We start from the raw sequence: 22,834 nt of genomic DNA, 5'->3' as shown, positions 1-22,834 counted from the left end.
ATGACACTTTTAGTCATATGATTTAGTTTTAGGTAGTCCTGTGAGGAGCAGGGAGTTGGACTCAATGATCCTTATGGGTCCCTTCCAACTTGAGATATTCTATGAGTCTATGATTCTACCTTGGAATCAAACTGAGAAGTAGATTCCAGAGCGAGTACTAAGGGAAGATAAAAATGCCTAAGGCATGGTTTATTTCTTCCCAAAGTAGACAATAAAAACGGATTAGCTCACTGGAAACACCCATCGATTATGCAGGAATCCTTAGGTGACTAATTCCGATGCTGTAGATGTCTATACCTGGATAGACAAATCCTGTCACTAGTGCCTACCATAAGGCTATGTCCACATTGCCTTTGATTTTTACTTGATAGTTGACTTCTGATTTCAGATTTCAGTGGCCTACTGTCGTGGTTTAACCCCAGCCAGCAACTAAGCACCACGCAGCCGCTTCCCCCTCCCCCCTCCCAGTGGGGTGGGGAGGAGGGAAAAAAAAGGTAAAACTCATGGGTTGAGATAAGAACAGTTTAATAACTAAAGTAAAATAAAATATACTACTAGCTGAGAATAATAATAAAAGAATAATTGTAATGAAAAGGAATATAACAAAAAAAAAAAAAGAGAAATAATACCCAAGAAAGGACAAGTGATGCACAATGCAATTGCTCACCGCCCGCTGATCAATGCCCGAGCAGCGATCCGCGCCTCCCGGCCAACTCCCCCCTGTTTATATACTGGGCATGACATTCTGTGCTATGGAATATCCCTTTGGCTAGTTCAGGTCAGCTGCCCCGGCTATGCTCCCTCCCAGCTTCTTGCACACCTGCTTGCTGGCAGAGCATGGGAAACTGAAAAATCCTTAAGATATGTGCTACTTAGCAACAACTAAAGCATCAGTGTGTTATCAACATTATTCTCACACTAAATCCAAAACACAGCACTGTACTAGCTACTAAGAAGAAAATTAACTCTGTCCCAGCTGAAACTAGGGCACCTACCTACACTGTATGAAAAGGCAGAGCTTGACTACAAGCTAGACCATCCAGTGACTTGCACATTCTCCCTTTATGGAGAAGCAATCGAGGAGCAGAGTCATATAAGAGTCAAACAACAGGCACTGTCAACAGTCAGAGATTCAAGTATAAGCCAAAATCTTGAACTAACATACTTGCTACCTGATTTTATCTATCTGCATCTGGACCAGAAGTTCAGTAATGATACTATAAATGCTTCGCACCTGCCAGTTAATTTCTGTAGAGATACAGAATTTTAACAGTAGAACTTCATAGCACAACTATGTTAATTCCGTTACACAGTATAGTTCTTGTCTAAATTATTCCATACAGGTTTTAGTGTCACCCTAAGGCTTTTTTATAATTAGAAGAAAATTATTTGAAGCTTGCTGAATATATATTATGTTGCTACATAATGTACACTATGGAGTTGTTCCTAAGAAAACTGTATTAACAAACAAAACAAAAATAGAAAAAGCTTTCACTTATTTACTTCAAAATATTTTTTTTTAAATTTTCCACACCAAAGTATGTATTTGCTGACCAGCTTCCACATCGAGCCTTTGATCTCCTTGTTACACAAGGTATAGATCGTGGGATTAGTCAAGGGGAAGATGACCGTATGGAAAACAGCAACAACTTTTTCCCTTGGGACAGCTTGGAAGGGTAAACCATAGATATACATAGCTGGGCCGCACATGACAAAAACCACAATGATGTGGGAAACACAGGTGGACGCTACTTTGTTCTTTGCCTTGGAGGACTGTGTCCAGAGCTTCAGCAACAGGACAGTGTAGCAGATGAGGAAAAGCGTAAAGCACATCATAATAACTACTCCATTATTGAGGAACATCAAAAGCTCCACTATGTAAGTGTTGGCACAGGCCAACTTGACCAGCTGATGGACATCACAGAAGAAGTTGTCCAGGATGTTGGGACCACATAAGGGGAGGTGTATGCTGAAAGCAAATAGAATGATGCCATGGATGAAGCCCCCACCCCATGTAGCTCCAACCAGGACACAGCATACACCTCTGTTCACAAGCCTGGTGTAATGAAGAGGTTTGCAAATGGCTACATAACGGTCATAGGCCATGACCATGAGCAGGAAAGCTTCAGCTGCTCCCAGGAAGTGGAGGAAGAAAAGCTGGGCCATGCAGGCACTGTAGGAGATGGTCTTATGGTGTGAGAAAAAGTCAGCCAACATTTTGGGTGGGATGACAGAACAGTAGCAGATGTCCAAGAATGCCAAATTGGCCAGGAAAAAATACATGAGTGATCCCAGTTGGGAATCCCCCCGAATTGTGAGAATGATAAGGACGTTGCCTGGCAGAACGATCATATAGAAGAACAGGAAGAAGAAGAAGAGAATCATCTGGACTTCATGGTTTTGGGACAATCCCAACAGAACAAACTCTAGCTACGGTATGGTTCTCGTGCTCCATTTCCACTCTGCAGAACCCTGAAAAACAGACAGTAATCATGGAAAAATACAAACACCAGTGCAAATCTACAGAAATGTTTGAACAACCTGGGGCATATTTAGATTGCGTAAAATGCATGCCCTTTTCCCATTTCCTAGTTTTAGGGAACTCCTAATGGTGAAATACTTGAAAGCCAGTAATTTAGATTCCCACTAACTTGGGCATTTTACTGGAAAAGTAAACTGGAAATATCCCCATTTTGTCAGATGTTCTTTGTTTTCTCTGTGCCCTGGGAACTGGCACCTGGATGGAATATAGGTCGTAAAGTATCAGTCCATTCTTCCATGGGTAGGCTAATTTTTGTGGTTTACAGTGTAGATGGCTTTATCTGAGCTAGTCATGCCTACTCCCTCTCCAGTTGACAAAAGTAGGTCCTTCCAGGGTAGACAAATTTAATTCTAGGGTAGACAGCTAAACAAAGCTAGATGAAGTGCACTCTAAAATTACACAATCTAAATCACATCCACTGATTACAAAAGGAAACTAAGTATAGATCACTCACATCTGAAGGAAGGTTTATGAATCCCTCAGGTGAATTCATCTGACAGCTGCAAAATTGTTTGCAATTAAACAATTTAAAATCCCTTTATACTTTATTATGTCAGCATAGCCAGCCCAGGGAATGACTAATTCCATCCTAGATGTTCTCTAGTATATATCATTTCAAGTATTTTCCAAAATATTTAATTTTTCCCAATTGTCTTTCAAAGGAGCTGAGGATGTCTAGATCACATTCAGACTTCCACCTTTCTCCAGAGAAATCCCACAGCAGTGTCTAATTTTCCAATGAAGTCAACAGAACACTAGAATCATAAAGAAAAAACTCAGTTATCTAAATATCTCTATGAAGTTAATCCACCATGAATAGGCATGATGGCAGTCTGGAAAACAAACTGACATTTTTTCATAGAATGTATCAAATAATTTCATTTTCAAATACTTTGAATGGAACTGTGGATTTTGACACCTCTCTAATAAAGAAAATCATAAAAAATTATCAGATTTCTTTTAAAAGTCTTTCCATTTATCTAAGTTCTTTCATTCCTCCCACTTCTTTTTCTTATTTTGGGTCAGGAGAAAGTTATATGAGGTTTTGCCTCCAGTTTTTTTAACACTTTTCTTCCATTTTGCTACAAAGATGGTATGTCTGTCTGCATGACAGTGTCTACACATCACTGCATTAGCAAATTCACCAGCAATGTTGAGGTACAGAATAAAGCATACTGAAAATGCTTTAGTGGGAGAAGATGCTCAGACCTGTAAGGATTATTTAGTTTTAGAACAACTTTAGTTTAGTTCCCTTATTGAGAACAGTGAGAAATTAAATCAGTCTTGACAGTGGAAACTAAAAAAATAAAAACAACTGAGAAGAGGAGAAAGTGGCAAAAAGTAGTAAAATTCAGAATAAAGAAAAAAAAAGGAAAGGAAAGTAAGAAAGGTATAAAAACAAGTAAGAGAAAAAAAAATACTCCTTACGTCACTTTTTGATGTTTTTGTCAAAAGTCAAAATTTCATGTCATGCCTTGAAATTAAAAAATTTCTTGACCTTCTTTGTTTTCTCCATCTCTTCCTTTCTTTCATGGACAGCTGAAGGGCTCATTGTGCTGGATGTGTGTATAAATTGACCGATATTTAATTTCTCGACTGACTGCGAATCCTTATCCATCTGGATCTGAGTTTCTCTTTGCCTCACTTTAAATTCCCTCTGAGTGGTTTGGTCAGTTCCAGTATCTTCCCATCTCATCACATGACAGAAAGATTCCTGCAGGAACCTACCACTCCACTCTACTGTCCTGTATCGCATTGTATCCTACACATCCAGCTAATGCAGAAACAACACTCTCCTCTCACCTCTGCTTGCTTATAGAGGCTTCTGTGGATGCACTTAACTTCCATGGCTTTGCATCTATGACTCTCCCACACAGTTCAGTATCTACTGCTCTCTGGGTTGTTCAGCCCTAATCAGCAAAGAACCAGTTGAGATACTCCCTCTTTGCTGTTTCCTGCCGCACCACTTTAGATATAGGTGGTAAATATTTCCCAGTTTTTCTACCTACTTCCCTGATGTTATGACTCTGCCTGTAGAATCATTTAGGTTGGAAAAGAGCCTTAAGATCATCAAGCCCAACCATTAACCTAACACTGCCAAGTCCATCACTAAACCATGTCCCTAAGTGCCACATCTACACATCTTTTAAATACTGCCAGGGATGGTGACTCAACCACGTCCCTGGGCAGCCTGTTCCAATGCTTGACAACCCTTTCAGTGAAGAGTTTTTTCCTAATAGCCAATCTAAACCTCCCCTGGTGCAACTTGAGGCCATTTCCTGTCATCCTATCACTTCTTTCTTGGGAAAAGAGACCGACACCCACCTCCCTACAACCTCCTTTCAGGGAGTGATAAGGTGTCCCGTGAGCCTCCTTTTCTCCAGACAAAACAACCCCAGTTCCCTCAGCCGCTCCTCATAGCATTTGTCCTCTAGACCACCCTTCACCAGCTTCCTCTCCACTCTTCAGCTGCAGATTGTGGTTTACCCAGCCTCCCTTCCACAGTGAAAAAGACTGGCTGCCCTGAACTCAGGTCTATCCCTTCTTCCTATTTTCACTGCTGCATTTTTGTCTTCACTAGTGGAAACAAATTTACGAGGAAAGCTACATAATGCACTTCTTCATTTGTCTCTTTTCAGTCCTTTAAATGATTTAGTTCAAAAAGAAACAGCTCACAGGGGACCCAAGAATCACAATCTATGAGTATGATGACTCATTCTGATCTTTTCTACAGTGAAGCCTCTTTTCATGAATTATTTATAGGGGTATTCATACAGCATAATTCACAGTGCTGCTAATATAGATATCTACATCTGAGTAAGTCAACATAGTGACCTGAGAGACAGAGTGGAAGGAAAAAGATACAATTCATCTTAAGAATTGTAGGGATGGAACCCAGGTCCTAAACACAGATGTTGAGTGCGATTTTACATGCTCTGGAATAACCTGCCTGGTCTCCAGTGTCTGGTCTAGAAGGATGGGTCCTGTGTCTCACCAGCTGATCTGGTGGAGGTGTCTGAGATAGTATCCAGTGCCATCAGAGTGGTTCAGACTATGGTTGACTATTTGAATTCCGCTCTACATGTCTAACTCAGACTTTTAATTGTATCTTTATTTTTGGACAGATGAATTGTACCTATAATCTCTGAATTTATCCCCTGGTTATTTCTGACTCATAGGGAATTCCTGAGCCTAAATGATTGTCTAACTGCTACAGAAACAAATTTCATCTGCTGCTAGGAAGATGATGATTAAACCCTTGCTGGATCTGCTAATGTCCTCATCAGAGGGTGGCATACCATTGTTTAGGGCAATACTGATGTCCACCTGTGGATCTAAGTGAAGTGAGATTCTGGCCTTTTAACCACTGTTACCTACACCATTGGGTCATGGGCATCAAAGAATACACGCCAATCCAAGAAATTTCATTGTTAGTCTCATTAATGTCTGGCAGTCTAAGCAAAATATATCACTCATTACTAGTCCAATCACTGTAACACTAACACTCACCCAATTTCTGTTAAAGATCTTTACTGATAAACTCAGTAGAAATAAGTATCTGTCCCTTTTCCCTGAAGTTAAGTTCTCACCCTTGTTATCTATTGTTCAAGGTCAAGTGTCCTTCATCCTCAGGCAAAGTGAGCAGTCAACATCTCAAGTCCTTGTACTGGGATGAGTACAGTATTGCCTGTGGCACTTCTCTTCCTCATTGATTCTGAGTTCTCTCAAGGTTATTCTTAGTGACATTGGTTTTATCGGCACTCCGTGAATCATGTGTGAATGCAAGACAACTGAGACCTAAACTCCCCTAATCCCTACATCTGTTATCCCCTGTCTTCCCAAGTCCTTCCCAAGTATCAACAGCTCTTCAGCTACCCAACTCCTACCTTTACTCCACACCAGGACTCAGGTTGGCAGTCCATCATTCTGACCTGAAGTCTTGCTCTTCTGGCCATGAATCCTCTCCCATACACCTATGTATTTAGTACTGCTGTGCATGCACCAGAGGTTCTCCTCTTTTAAATGCCAGACCCACTCATAGCGATTTGTCTCCCTGCCCGATTGTCAGCACTAGCACCAGAGACTGCAACCAGATTGCCTGTGACCTTAGCTGCTTCACTCACCACCTCATGACAGAGGGCGAACATTGTGTGCCAGAGGATGGAGAAGATTTTGTCTCTTTGCATCCTCTAGATAATGCTTTCTTCGTCTCTTCAGAGTGTGCAGGTTGTTTCTGGTTCCAAGGGTGAAGGTGTAATTGTGGCAGCAGCTGTGGTTCTGGAGTGCTAACTCAGATGTCCAGGCGTTTTAATAAAAGCTCTAAGGTGTATGACTTTAATTATTTATTAGTATTTATTAATTATTTAACATATATTACTCCTGGACCAGGTGACCTCTAGAGATACCTTACAACCTACTTTTTTATGATCTCATGATTAATTCTGCATTTAAATGACTGGTAATCTTTGCTTCTGGGAAACAAATGAACCCACAACCTCTGACTTCCCATAGTCTGTAGACATTCTCATCTGGGAAGGCACAGGATGGAAAGCCATCATCTAGAATTCTCCAGATCACTTAATTTTCTGTATTTTATGAGTATTCAGGATGAGTTCTCCATAGTCCACTGACAAAGATACATATCTTCAGGAAGTGTAAAACAAATAAATTCAACAACTTCCCCCCTGCCCCACCCTCTCTCCCTATTTCTCTCTTTCTTTCTTTCCTCAAAATGTTTCTTTTAATTTGTGTTGGCAGTATATCAAGGGGTCAGATGAATCAGGACTGGGAGGTGCTTATTTCTTTTCACTGCCTACAAAGAATGGGTATATCAGACTTAAAGGTATACCATCTACATGGCTATAGTTAAGTGAAATTAATGCCATTGTGTATTTATACGTTATTGCTTAATGTATAGTATACATTATATAGTATATATACACATGTATATTAATTAAAACCGTTTTCAATATTAACAAAAAATTACACTCAACACAGACTTTTAAAAGGTCAATGTTAGAAGCTGAATTAAAGAAGCAGCATAATCCAACAACGCTAAAGATTCATTTTGTGGTTCTATAGCAAAGCATCAAATACTGCACCAGCAACACACGTCAAATGATTAATTTAGGTGTTTTCTAGGATTTCTGAGGCTTCCTTTAAGACAGAGGGCAATTCAGTACAACTTACCCTGTCTGCATGATTAACCAAAATGCAACCTTTTTCCAGGATGAGAAGTGGCAGGTGCCAGGACACCACCTGGCAGTGGAAACCCCACCCCACACTCACAGTCACAGGTCCCACCTTACATGGAAGTCCTGCTCCTCTTCCAGTCACATGGCTGGGTAACCCTGCTGCTCCTTGCCTCTGGGGCTGCTGATTTTGATGCTATTATACCCCATATGATTTTAAAATAATCCTTGTGATTGGTTGCTTATTTTCTTAGGGCCAGGATATACTTATATACACATGCACATGCACATACATATACAATTACATCTGTGTTCAAATATAATTACACATGTATATTGAAAACTAAATATATATATTCATAAAGAGTATGAATAATGTAATTGTTTAGCAAAGATAAGGAATTAAAGTTTAAATGTGAATAATAAGAAAACACATGTACAGGGCTTTCAGGACACTGCATTCCCCTACTGAGCAAGAGACTGTGCCCCTGGAAGATCACAACATGGATCTTTCCAAGGAAGGGTCACTTCTGGCACTCCATAGCCCTGATAGGGATTTTGAAATTCTAGTTTTACCCCTTCACTCAAATGCAGCAGGGGCCACAGAGGAGGAGGAGCACAGCCTATGGCTTCCATGGAAATGTGTGGCAGATGGAGTGGCAGTTCTGGGGTTAGGAGATATGTAGAAGAGTATAGATTTGTTAATTTAGACCAGGGGCCATTACATAAAACTTTTGTTTGGGGGGTAGATGTATTTTTTTACTATATACACCAGCTGTTTGGACACGGTGATTGTTCTCAGGTTATTCTTGAAGCTGTCAGAATGCACAGCTCCTTATATTATCGCACTGCTAATGTAACCAATATGAATATAGGGAAACTTTTAGAATGGGCCATTTATCTCTTAAAAAGTAATTCACCTGTGTTCTGACCAGACTTTCGTCATGGCTGACATTATTGTATTAATGGCAAAGGCTATGATGGCTACTTCATACCTTCCAAATGAAAGAATGGACAAGCTATTAATCACCCAAGGTGGAAAGTGCACATGTATACAAGTTCCCAGCCTGAATATATGTTTCATAGATGTTTTAAAATTTTTTTTCCCATGAAACTAAGCAGCTTTCCCCAAGCACTGGGATTTGCTGGTTGCAAACATTATTTATTTCTTCCATTTTTTTTCAACACTGCTGAAAATCAAAATTATGTAGAACCTTACACAAAACCAGAATATTACATGGTGAACGGTGTGGTGCTTGAGGATAAATTTTTGCTATGACATGCAATCAATTAGGAGAAGATTTTTGTCTTTTACTGTTGCCAAAATTTTGAGGGAGCCTTGCTTATCATACAGGAGGAGCAGGGAGTTGGACTCGACAATCCTTATGGGTCCCTTCCAACTTGAGATATTCTATGATTCTGTGATTCTGTGAATGAGATTATGGTGATGACTTGTCTTGCATTGTATGAGAAACAGGGTGATGAAAATGTGAAGGTGTGTAACAGATCCCTTTCAGCATAGTGTGCTAGCCTTAACTTGCATGGCCACACAGCACTTGGTGTTTCTTAAAAGTAACACTGTAGCACAACTTCCCCCAAATCATCATCGCTAGAGGAAAAAGAGATCTTTGACACCCTTTTCTCAGTGGATTACATACACAGCTGAAAAGGAAAATATTCCACTCCATCATGAGTTATATGACAGTGACTCTCAAATGGGCAAATGCTACAATAAAAAAAGAAGGAACTCTCTGACTGGGGCAAACTTTGGGTATTTTTATTAGATGACACAGCAAAAGGTAGACCACATGACAACTGCAGGATTTAATATCAGGTCCCTATGGGTGCATAAGTAGTAGAATAACACTCCTTGTTGTCTCCATGTACATATTCCTGTGAAGCTCACTTTTTGTCCTGGCCTTCCATTTGGGTGGGCAGTGATGCTTGTACCTTGTGGCACAGCACAAAGACCAAGGGTTGCCTCAGTTATACTGCATGGTCCTCCTGTTGGTGTGAGGCCGTGTCAGGGAGCCTCTTGATCAGACTCAGGACTGATCTCTTCCTTGTGTGAGGTAGGGAGCTCTTGATTATCCTGGGAGCATCAGTCCCCTGCCCTGCAGACATGTTCAGTCTTCTTCATGTACCCCCACCCTGTTCAGTGCTCACCCACCCCTTTTAAGCCCCCTCTCCATCCCCACAAACAGATTAGGACTTCTTCAGCAGACATGTAAAGCAGTGGTCCCCAGCCTGTTTCTTTTTTTATTTGCATTTGAACTGTAACTATTTATTTCTTTATCTCTTATTAAACAAGTGTATTATACATACATATACATACTTACACATAGTTTTTGTGGCTATATAAAGTAGGGGAGTACTTAAAATCTGAAATGTTTTTGTCGCACAGGAAACTTTACTTGTCTACTGCCTGCAGAAGAAAAACAACATGATGATGACAATAAGGTATTATGAGAAAGCTGGACAAAAAAGAAGCTTAAATCAGGTAGTCAGATATCCCACTACAATTAAGGTTGGATGCCAAACATTGCTATCTATTTATAAAAATGCACATTTTCCTTATTAATGTAAATTATTGCTGGTGTATTATTACTGACCCAGATTATAGTGCCAACACTAGTACTAATATTTAAAAGGAATCATGGGAACAGGATGTCATTGTACTTGGCATTGGCTGTGTACACACAAGTGTAAAGTTTGCCCGGAACTGTTTATGGTTTAAGTATATGAGAGCAGACAAACTTTCTACACCAATGGAAGGGTACAAGGAGGTGATCTTGACTGTATCAGCATGTCAGGAGCTCAGCAGCCCAGATCAAGAAAGGCATTTGGAATTGGCGGGATAAGACTTCTTAAATATGTTTTTGATCTGTACCACAGACACCTACCTCTTCCATAAATACTTAATATCCTACTAATTTCAACTGGATCCCAGGAGAGTAGTCAGAACCTCAGTGGAGAGAGATGTACACCTTCACGCTATGATTCAACTGTTCTGTATTACAGGGCAGAAAGAATTGCCCTTTTCTACCAACCTTTCTGCATTGCCTATACATGGACTCAAAGAATTTAGAGACAAAAGAACAATCAGAAAAAGATGTGTGCAGTCATTGAAAAGTTATCTAGCAGGAAACCTGAGAAAAGTGTTAATCTATTGTCGTACCCCAAGACCATATCATTTAGATCAGTACCAATTATTGTCAGAAAAAGATAACTAATGAGTCAATAAATATAATTTCTCACACACTTCTGAAAATAGTGACTAGAAAGAAATGTTAAAATGTATTCTTTTTGTTAAAATGCATTCTTCCATAAAAATGCATTCACAGTAAGTGAAAAATTTTTTATATATGTTCTTCAGTAACGTAAGGAAATTGACTTCCTTGCCTTTTACATTTTTTCTTTTTTTTTTTTTTTTTTGGCTTTTATTAAGCCTCCCTTTACACCAAAACATGATATTGTATTCATTACAAGCATTATATAATGTATCACAAATACGGTCCATTTATTTACTTTAGATAGCATGCTGTGTTTGGTTTTGTGTGTACACACATTCACAGATGCACATGCATACATGCATATATATACATTAATATTTAAAGGATAGGGAAGAGCCAACAAAATGCCTTTGCAACTTCTGTTTCTTCTTTATTCTTGTCCATAGCATGAGTTTGGCTCTGTTACAGCTTATTATGAACTCTGAATGAAACTAATGGTTTAAATTAATTTTGGATAGGCACCTAAGGAACCAGATATGGGCACTGTCTCAGTTCGTGAGAGGCCTGAGACTGTCTGTGGGACAGCAGCACCTGATGAAAAATACCAACCTTTTCAAGATCTGTGCCGTGGTGGTTTGGTGGAGGGCTACGTAAGGGTAATGCCCATATTGTATTTTGTGACAAATTCACCAAAACCTCTCTGTCTTCCTCATGTAATCTCAATACTATATGCTGGGGTTTGGATCAACCTTACATGTATGAAGGGAATTTCCCCTATAGAGTCTCATGCCTTACTCTTCGAGGCACAGGAAAAATATATAAAATTAATACTAGCTTGAAATCAGATTAGGCATGTTAGTATCAATAGTTAGTGTATTGGGTTTGGGGAGATGAATCCAGCCACAAACTGCTGCCTTGGTCTATTTTGGCTACAGCTTGTGAAGCTGTGATCCACTAAATGGCATAATTTAACTAGAACTCCCCTTCTTTATAGAGTGGCATAAGAATGGCATAAGTGTAAGTGAGCTAGGCTCTAGCAAAATCACTGGCTGTGTTTCTTAGGTACCAAAAATCAGTGCTCTTTCCTAGAGGTGAAATTCTGATTTACACTAGCTGAAGACCTGTCTCACTGTCTGCCACACCAGTTCCTGTTTGTACCAGCTCTTCCTGTGGAGTCTTTCATGCACACGTGGCATATGGAAACAGGCAGCAGAAGGGGTGAATTCAGGGAACACAGTATGTTGCTGATAGTGTTTGATGGGAGGGCCCTACAGCAGTTATAAAAAAGGTTTATTCTAAATGGATGAATGATTTTGGATGTCTCTTTCTTCTTGGAGCACAGTCTGAAACATCTTCAAAAGAGACATGAATTTAAAAGCTTTAAACCATTTGAAATGCAATATGTCCCCTAAAGTGATTCAGGCTAATCACACTAGTGTTATTGTATTAGAGTAATTAAGCTTTTTTTAAAGAAAGGCTTCTTTCAGTCTTGCGTTTTCAAGGAATAAAACAAGAAAAAATTAATTCTCTACCTCTTTTCACAGAGGTAAAAGTAGATCAGCTCCCAGAAGCAAAGTCAGTAGAAGCTTAAATGAAGTTTTCTTAACTCTGGTTCTCCAGTGTTTTAATTATGAAGAAAAAAGGGTTCCAATGATACACAAGCAAGTTAAGTTCCCTGGAGGGACCTAAACAAACACAACATTGCAAAATGTAATTAACCACTTTGCCATTAACTTGTTGTGAAGTTTCTGAAGTCAGGCAATGAATTTATCCTGAGATGACTTACATTACCTTTCTCTTTAACAAGTAAACTAAAAAAAATTAATATAATACTGAAAAATCTCATCCCCCTTTACTGCCTTTACTGTCAGTTAACTAAGTCAGCTGAAACCTGTACTGTTTCCTAAAGAGACAGCCTTCAAAGATCAGCATAACCACATTGGTAGTGAAGATTTCTTTTGCTTGACCTCAATATAGAAACTGTAGTTTGAATGTTGCAGGATTAGGCCCAGGCTATTAACCAAGCCAAAGTACCTGTTCCATTTGGAATAAACTTTAAAACCCTTCCTACATTTGGTGGTTTGGAGGAAATTTTCTTCAATGTGTGGAAATTTCATTGATATGTGGGGAGGTGCATGTATGTGACCTTGGGATATATGCAATTAATACAGCACTCTACAAGGTGAAACCTTCTGCAAAGGGAGGGTGATATTAATTTTAAACATCTGATTTCATTCATTCGTACTCATTCTCACAAAGGTTTCACTCATTTCTGCGTCTACACACACATAACTATTAAGATGCTTGTGTCCAAATGGTCTGGTCATTATCACTGGTATGCAACCCAGAGGTGTGCAAAATCCCTCAATTTCACTGTCCTCCTACTTCCTATGTAGGCATTTTATGGGTCCAGTCCTGTTCTTGATCTTGGTTTTATCTTTTTTGCTCCAGTTTCTTTTTTTACTTCATGCTCTATGGTTGTTTGAATGAAATCACATGCAATGTAACATAGTAATTAAAACACAATATTCTTTTAACCCTTTTTCTATAGTTTCTCCTGAGACTTTCAAACACATCTCCATTCATACTTCATTCATATAAAATTTAATATTTCTGTTACAAAATTCTATAGGGCAAATTTTGCATTCCTGGGTCTCTTTGTATTGGTACCAAAAAGAAGAAACACCACCTTGAATCATTTGACAGTCAGCTGCACTGAGGCATGAAATGAACTTCATGTCTTTTATAATGGATGTCTGTTAGCTAGCTTTCACTAAAACTCTTTACTAGTTTCTCTTTGTTTCACAGTTGGTGCATTACTACATTCTCATTGGACTGAACTTGATATTCTTCAGATGATGTCTGTTAACATGCAGCTGATTTAAGAACTGTAATCTTTGTGGCTGCTTTGCATATTTTTACCTTCGATGTTTGTTTTGTTTGTTTGCTTTTTATTAACCTATGTACTTCCTTTTTAATGTCCTATTTTTTTTTTCAAATTGGAGGAACATTTTAATTCATTGAGGGATAAAATATTTGTTGGGATAACTTTCCCTACAGGGAAGAAAACTGTAATATATTTTATTCTAAAATGTCCTAGCTTTTGAAACTCACATTATTGTATTGTGAAAGTCAAAGCTATCTTTTGTTCCCTAAACTCTGAGGTTTATAATAGGGTGGGAAGCCAGAATTAAAGTTCCATTTGGGGTCAAAGATTTCACTAAGTTAAAGCTAAAACTAGGGTAGACCAGGACAAGGGATAAAATAAGACTGGGGTAGTAATAAAGTGAAGATTAAGTTTGGAGCTACAATTAGTTACAACAGGATAACAACTAGGAATAGATTTAAGATGTAATTTAAGGTTACAGTTCTATTTGGAGTTATTGCCCAAGTGAGTAATAGGCTTAGGACTGTATTTATTTAGTGTTTGGATTGGGGTCAGGTTACATCTCTAACGGGGTGCTAGAAGTGCCTAAAGTAACTAGTTTACCCTTGGACATCTGTACTAGACAAGTCTAAACTATGCAAGTCTGCTTTTCATCACAGCAATCCCAGTCTGTAGGTTGGTTCATCACACTAGACTTCGGATGACCAGACTCTGCCTGTTTTTCAATAATGTGACCTTAGTTTCTTAGCTTCTGAGAGCTAAGGTAACACCTGTAAGTCCTACCTGGCAACTGCCCCACCCTACTCAATATATTCCTTTGGAAGGACTAGTTGTTTTACTACTTTGTTTTAGCAGATTGTATAAAATATAGATAAGAAATTAAGATTATATTGTATAATTATATTTATAATTGTATAGATACAATTAAGATTGTATGAGATATAGATAAGAAATTTCGTCAAACCTCATATTTCCTTTTTTCTTTTTAAATAATTACTCTTAGAATACAACCAGCATCGTATTAGATACCAGCAGCTGGGGAGACTGGGATCCAGGGGTCAACTACTGGGCAGACTGAGTGTCTGAGCTGAACTGCTGGAAGATTCACCTTGTACACATGTATATACATACTTTTTTTTTTTTTCCTCACTAGTGAACTTCCATCCTGTCCAGATGGAGAGGGGAGTAGGGCGAGGCTGTTGGCACTTTCTGTGTTCATGTGAGTGCTCTGTGTGCTGGCCATGTATATATGTATATACATATGGTGTATATGTGTGCTCTGTGTGTGTGTGTGCCTACCAGGAATATATTTTCAGCCTTGCTACTGGTTGGACCTGGGGACATGGAGCTGCATTAACCTCATCTTACTTGGGCTGTCAGATCCAGCATGATGTATTTACCTCTAACGTAAAGATCAGTCCTAAGGAGTTGTTTTTTTCCCTCTAAACAAATGTGGCAGTGCAGCTCATGCTCACTTCTCTGTATTCATGTTATGTCCAGTTAAGCTAGATCTCCCTCTGAGCCCTATATAGCATCTTAAAGCATAATAATTACTGTTATATGCTCAAATTTGGTTAGTTTTTTGTTTTGGGATTTTTTTTTTTTTTGGCTCAAAGTGCATGAACCACAACCCAGAAATATGTTTCAGACATGAAGTTGAATACAAATGTGCCATTGTCCAAGACATATTGCAAGGGCATCTAGGAGTGTTTGAGAGTGCAGCAAAAGCTGGGATAGCTTTGCAAGATTGTTTCTGGGGAGAAGAGTCAAAACTTGTGTGGTGTCAACATTACTGCTAGTACAAAAATGAAAATGGAATGAACTTTCCTCAGAACTGCACCAGGCTTCAGAGAATCCCACCTGAGAAGGGACTTGGATCATGAAGTGTGAGTAATCCCAGTGAAGAGGCATTGGAGGCAAATCACACAGGTAATTCAGTTGGCAAGTTGTAGATATTGCCTAAGATGACAAACATTAAAACACCTCAAGGCAGTGAGGTAAATCCAGTATTTGCCATCCTGTGCACTAGATAAAGAATAGCTTGTCTCCTAGACCAGATCTACAGAAATCTGAGCTCCAGCTCCCTTACTCCCTCTCTGATAAATGGATGTTACTCCCCTTTTTGAAATTATATCAGCAGCTATGGTGATTTATCTGACCTGTCTTGGACAACTGTCATGAGGTAAATTCTCCTTGTAGATAATTATCTTCTCCCATTGAGTACAGATAGGGTCTGGAGAATGTGGGTAGACTTTGTCAACTAAATTTTAGGCAGCTATGTTTAAGTGAGATGAATGCTATCTTTCTGCATTCAAATGTGCTACCTAGCCAATCTCATTGCCAGAAAAAAAAACATCACTGAACAACCTTGCTTGCTTGCTTGCTTGTGTACTTGCTCACTCGCTCACCCTCTGCACTCCTAATTAAAGTGACTAAGGGCTTAAAGTTACGTGGCATGCACCTCCTTCCCTATTGCCTTAAACCAGCCAATCACATATTAAATTCTGACAGTTTTACTAAGTGAGACAGCTACCTGTTGCACCTCTGCAATCTTTGACAAGTCCTCAGGTGGGATTATTTGGTCTGAGGAGAAAGCAATACTTATTGAGCTTGATTTCATATTACTCTGGCGCAAACACCCAAAAGATATTTAAAACATTGTTCTGTGAAAATAATTGTTTCTTTGTGTTCAGTGTGAAAGCAGCTTAGGCAGCTAGCTAAGGTGAGGCTTGTACATTGCAAATATCAAAATATTGACAGGCAAATTGCATCATTAAAGACAGGGGTAAAAACTTGAGTGCCAGCATATTTATATTGAGCATGGAGACTGAAGAAACAGTTCTGGTTTTCCAATAAGAACAAGTAACGCTCAGGACAGACACCTTGCAGCTTCCACAATATTTGTGAAGTCCTTGAAGATAAACTATTGTTGATTTTAGTGTCTAATATATTACATAAAAGTGAAGTGTTATCTGCAATGCAATCAATCTTTTTAGCAATCAGTAGGAAATTTGAGCCTCCTAAAAATTCTGCAAGGAATAACAGACGTCTCTAGGATACAAATGGTTCTTTTTTATCTGAAGAATCCATACTTCACATCATCTTTGCTGATTTCAAAGCTAGCTTTCCCAAGAGAAGGTTTCCCATCACAGTTCTTCATCTTCCATATCACAGGCAAGGAACCAGGCCAGTTTCAGAGAAGAAACTCCAGAATATGCACAGTATGTCATTTCAGCCTTCCTACTGACATAAATGCAAGGATCAAAATAGTTCTCTAGCCCTTCTGAGGTCTTCTTGGTGTGATTAAAAAGGTAGCTGTGTTAAAAGATGGGGAATAAATTGAGTAGGTCTGCAGTTGCATGGAGAATCATTAGAATGAATGAATAAATGAGGAAGAGGAAGGCAGGAAGGCAGGAAGGCAGGAAGGCAGGAAGGAAGGAAGGAAGGAAGGAAGATACAGGACATCACTATGGAAATTCCAGTTGAATCCATTCCATAGACTGAATATTTGCTGGAACATGGACAACTGAGACAGTGTGGTTTATTTTAGGGAGAGCATTATCATAATGTAGTCTTTGCTTAACTTTATTGACAAATCCCCAGAATGGGATTCAGCTGACTAAACACAGATGTGTAATGCCATATGAGATTCTATCATGATACATGCCAACTGACTCCAGCTGCTGCTCCCGAAGAGCATGATACAAAGGTTTTCCATAGATGCTGTGTCACATCTCTTGGCTCTGTGACTATAGATAGATTATTCATGGACATCTAAAATGGTACTGGGCACCTACATTTAGTCAAATTATGCTCAACTGTTTTGACTATAATAAAAGATTAGAAGCATAACTTACATAAAGACACCTAGAGTGCAGATATGTAAATTTAGGTGTAGAAATTCTGAACTGAATCCTCCTGTTTAGAGTCAGATGAGATGAATCTTATGGTTGACTGTTTTCAAGTACATAGTGGAAGACTTTGTGCAAAGAGGGTTTCTATAGGCACAAACTGTTATGCAAGAAAAGGAGCTGAAGAAATTCAATGGCCTATCATAGTTGATGAATAACAATAGAAGATCAAGTAATCTCTTCTGAATAAAAATGTCAGTGAGTAGTAACTAGTTCACCTAGTGTTATCTCTGTTGATTGCATACTACAGGGTACCAATGGAGCAGGAGAATTCTACCATCACTGTGAAAACATTTTTCTTTGTTGGTTTTACTGAAAGTGACATGCTGCAGTATATTCTCTTTACAAATTTCCTCATAATCTACTCTATGACTTGGCTTGGAAATGTCACCATCATCACCACAGTAATCACAGATCAACAGCTCCACAAGCCTATGTACTTTTTGTTGGGAAATTTAGCCTTCATAGACCTCAGTGAATCCTCAGTGACTCTGCCCAAGATGCTATGGGACATCCTGTCTGAGGTTAAGACCATTAGTTTTTGGGGATGCATTGTACAGATGTTTTTCTTCCATTTCACAGGAGGTGCTGTGGCCATCCTCCTCATAGTGATGGCTCTGGATCAGTATGTGGCTCTCCATAAACCTTTGCAGTTTCTAAACATTATGCATCACAACGGTCTCCTTGGGCTGGTAGCAAGAGCATGGGTATAGGAGTTTGTTCATTCTGTTGTGCAGGTAGCACTGGTCATTCAGTTGCCGTTCTGTGGACCAAATTTTCTAGACAATTTCTACTGTAATGTGCCACAGGTAATCAAACTGGCCTGTACAGGTATCTATGTGGTTGAGCTACTCATGGTGTCCAATAGCGGACTGCTTACAATCCTCATCTTCATTGCCCTGATTGTGTCATATGCTGTCATCCTGGTCAAAATCAAGACACAAATCACAGAGAGGAAGCACAAAGCTTTTTCCATTTGTTGAGCTCAGGTTGTCGGGGTGAGCATCCATTTGGTACCCTGCATCTTCATCTATGCACGTCTGTTCCAAAAGTTTGTGGTGGACAAAGCCATGTTGTCTCTTTATACAGTCATCACTTCAATGCTTAATCCCATAATCTACACGCTGAGGAACATGGAGATGAAGAATGCCATCAACAGATTACTCAACATCTTTTTCAGAATGAGAAATTCACAGGTGTCCTTCCTTTCTTAGATGGTTGTTTTCTTTTACAGATAAATGTAAAAACAAAGCAGATGATACTGTCAACTTAATAATTGACTTTTGCTTTTGACAAAGAAGGAAATTTAAATAACCATAATTTACATGCAACTAAAATGACAATGCTGTCTTTCAAGATAATAACTGCTTGGGAACCAAAGTGGTCACTGACTAAAAAAAACAGTGAACATGCATTATAAAGAAAATCAACAGCAACAGCAACAACAAAAAGACTTCTTTTTTCTATTATGGTAGCTCACACTACTAAGGGTTTGGTTAATTTCTAAGTTTCTGATTTCTAATATATTCTAGGGAATTTATGTATGGATGTTTCTGGTTTTCATGTTTTCATGTGGAATATTCATGACAGTGAAAAAATGCAGAACATACAACTTCACAATATACATGAAAATATTTTTGATTGTTTCTTAAAGAAGAATGTAAGTACATATTCTATTTAAAATTTTCCTCACTTTCTGATAAGAAATATTGTTTTGTTCAGATAAATGCATTGCAATGAAATACTGATCATTTATCATTATCAAAATAAAAAAGTATTCCAGGAAATCATGCAGCAGTGAATAGAAAGCAAGTCCATTGCACAAGAATAGAAGTCTTATTCAGTTAATTTCCTGGTGTTTAATTTCTTAACTGATGCAAACACAGCCCAAAGTAGGGGAGACAAAGGTTCATCACTGACTTATTCAGAATTTAACATTCCTCATTGAGTATATGGAGACCTGGACAGCTTATTCTTGCAATTTCATCACCACATGCATATTTTTAAGGTAAATGGATTAGATATGGGGTGGGAAGTCAGCCAGAAAACAAATTTTTACTTTATTTTTACTGAGAGAAAATTCTCCTTAAGGCATTGCTTCCTTCCTCCCTTCCTCCCTTCCTCTCTTCCTCACTTCCTTTCTTTCTTCTTTCTTTCCTTTCTTTCCTTTCTTTCCTTTCTTTCCTTTCTATATTTCTACTGAATTTCAATTTACTAATAAAATAAAAATATAATTATTGCTTCAAAACACAAAGTTCTTCTCAAGATTTATGACTGCAGGTGTGTATTGGGTGTGGTTGGGATGGAGTTAACTTTCTTCATAGCAACCCCTATGGTGCTGTGTTTTAGACTGGTGACCAAAACATCATTCATAACACACCTATGTTATAATTATTGCTGAACAGTGCTTACACAGTGTCAAGGCCTTTTCTGTTGCTCATGCTGCCACCCCCCCGCCCCAAGTAGGCTTGGGGTGGGCAAGAGGTTGGGAAGAGACACAGCCAGGACAGCTGACCCAAATTGTCCAAAGGGATATCCCATGCCATATGACATCATGCTCAGCAATAAAACTAGAGGGAATTTTTCAAAAGTAACCATTGCTCTGAGAGTGGCTGGGCATTGGTCTGCTAGTGGTGAGAGACTGCTTTTGCATCACTTGTTTTTTTCTTTTTATTTTCTTCACTTATTAAACTGTGCCTATCTCAACCCAAGAGTTTCTCCTCATTTTTGCCCTCCTGAAACAAAGCACCTTAAAAGCTGCTATGAAAATAACTCCATCCCAACCAGACCCAGTGCAAGGTGGAGGACAGCAGGAGAGATCACTTAAATTTATGTGTGGATTTTAGCTCTAGATTCAAACATGTAGGATGAGATTCAACTGCCTATACAGAAGTGCCTTGATCTCTTTGAGATACTCTTGGAATATCAAAGTAGTCCAACTGGCCCCAGCTGATGTGGCAGAAGACTTGTGGGAGTCCTCTTGTTCAAACAGACCAACAGCTCGAGGACAGATAGAGCACTCAATGGTGTCTGAAATGTCAGTATGAGTGAGATATTGTCTTAGCATGATTTAGCATGTCATTTTAGGCACTGTAGATTATCTTTCCTAATCTTCAACAGACTGTACAGATAGAAGTGAGTCTCTAGCAGACTTTGTATCAGGTCTGCCAATGCTGTGTGGATGTCTTGGATACCTTGATGCCTCTGAAATGAAACTGAGATATCTATGCTTGCACAACTGAATTCTCTTTAATTTCTTCACTTAAAGGTAGATATTTATACATGAAGTATGTGTCTAACCTGCCATTTAGTCAAATGATATCTAGTAAATAACAGCAAAGGTCTACTGAGATTGTCACAGTTCTAGATCACATGACCTCTGAGGAGAGGTTGAAGGACTTGGATTTGACAACAAAGAAAAGATTAAGTGAGATCTAACAGCAACGTTCAACTTCTTGAAGAAGTGTTACAAAGATGATGGAATCAAACTTTCCCTGCTAGTGGTAGACAATATAATAGGGGACAATGGGCACAGGTTGCGGCTTGGGAGATTTAGCCTGGACATTAGGAAAAACTTCTTCAGTAGCAGAGTAGTATGGCACTGGAAAAAATTGCCAAGGATGTTTTTGGATATCCATCTGTGGAGTTTCCAAGACTCATCTAAACAGCCCATGGCTGACCTAATCTAATGTCAATGGTCAATATTCCTCTAAGGGGGAGATTTGGATGAGACACCTCCAGAGATACTGTCTCACCAACATTTCTGTATTTCTGTGATTCTGTGGTCTGAGTCTGCAGCCTGAATTTCAAAGCTACTGTAGTTTAATATGTCTGTGCCTGAACTAGTCATTCTGTATCTCTTTTCTGAGTCAAGGCAGACAAATAGGCACTTTTTGGAAGGGATTTCTCTAGGCATTTCAAATATTTACCTTAGGATGCTTATCCTAGAAATGCTTATGTCATTACATTGATTTTAAAGGGAGTCTCTATGACTAGTGGAGCTATCTACAATTTGGACCTTCAAAATTAGATAAATTGAATACCCAACCATAGGTCCTCAGTGATTCAGTGATGATTCTTGACGTAACTCAATGATATATTTGTGAACGCTATTCTTTTTCAATAACACTGTAGTATTTTATCTTCTTTAATGAACTAGATTTCCACTGTATTTATGCTTTTCAGTATTCTGAAACGCTGCCTCTTGCAGAGCTCATTGTTTGTACATATTTTTGAACATTCTTTTCTAATACAAAAGAGAAACAACTATAATTTTTCAACAAAAATTGGGAAATCAAATACAGTGATCACATTGAGTGGCACTCATTGGCTTGATTCATTCACCAGCTCATAAGCCTTCAGCCTAGTCTTCAATAGCTAGCTCAGAAGGATGCAGATCTCCTTTAAGTGTTGTCTCACACCTGGATATCTCTCAGACTTTGGAGTACCTCAAGTGACACTAAATGCCTATCTTAAAGCTACTGAAGGAAAACCCAGTAGTATCCTTGACTATAATGGCAATGTAGGGAGTTAAGTCACAAGTAGACATCTTCATGCATCCTTATTGCCTCATATACTGTCACCCTGGTCAAGATGACACATATCATGGCACAGAGAGCATAAATAAGATATATTTACCTAAAATTTCTTGGTGAGTCTAGTTGATGTGGTGGAATCTAGACAAAGAAGCTCTTTTTTTTTGGTGGATATGCCCAAACATGTTACTTGTGGTTACTTCCTAAAGATCAAAATCTTTAAAACTTCCGGAGTTAGTTTTTACTGAAATATAAATTAGAAGAACTAACTTTTAAAGTAAAGATACCTCAGAGTCGTTACCTAAGGTAGAAAAGTAATGATCAAAAAATATTTTTTTACAAAATTTTCTGTCCTTCTCATTGTACTTCTTGATTACAGGGTTGGTTTCAGTCAACTCAGTGACTGTTACAGTTATCTCTCTGTCTCTTGCTGACTCATCCCAGCAGTCTGACAGTATCTCAGGGAGCTGCAGGCTTCCAGATCTTTTCTGTGACCCTAAAACCCTCACATTCCTTAACCTGTAGACCATAAGC

General features: G+C 38.8%; 1 protein-coding gene and 1 pseudogene across 1 annotated transcript; one reads left to right on the top strand and one right to left on the bottom strand.

Annotated features, from left to right (window-relative positions):
- Positions 1–1,418: 1,418 nt before the first annotated feature.
- On the bottom strand, positions 1,419–2,455 carry LOC127026719 (olfactory receptor 4N5-like). Its single transcript, XM_050912030.1, is given in 3 exon segments — positions 1,419–1,455; positions 1,535–2,428; positions 2,430–2,455. Coding segments are annotated over 3 exon segments (957 nt in total).
- A 15,567-nt stretch (positions 2,456–18,022) lies between these two features.
- Positions 18,023–18,979, top strand: LOC127026718 (olfactory receptor 4D1-like; annotated as a pseudogene).
- Positions 18,980–22,834: the final 3,855 nt, after the last annotated feature.

Source organism: Gymnogyps californianus, chromosome 28 (assembly GCF_018139145.2).
Source record: "Gymnogyps californianus isolate 813 chromosome 28, ASM1813914v2, whole genome shotgun sequence".
NCBI lineage: Eukaryota > Metazoa > Chordata > Aves > Accipitriformes > Cathartidae > Gymnogyps > Gymnogyps californianus.
The sequence above is the reverse complement of the archived record's forward strand: the minus strand, read 5'-3'. Positions and strand labels throughout refer to the sequence as shown.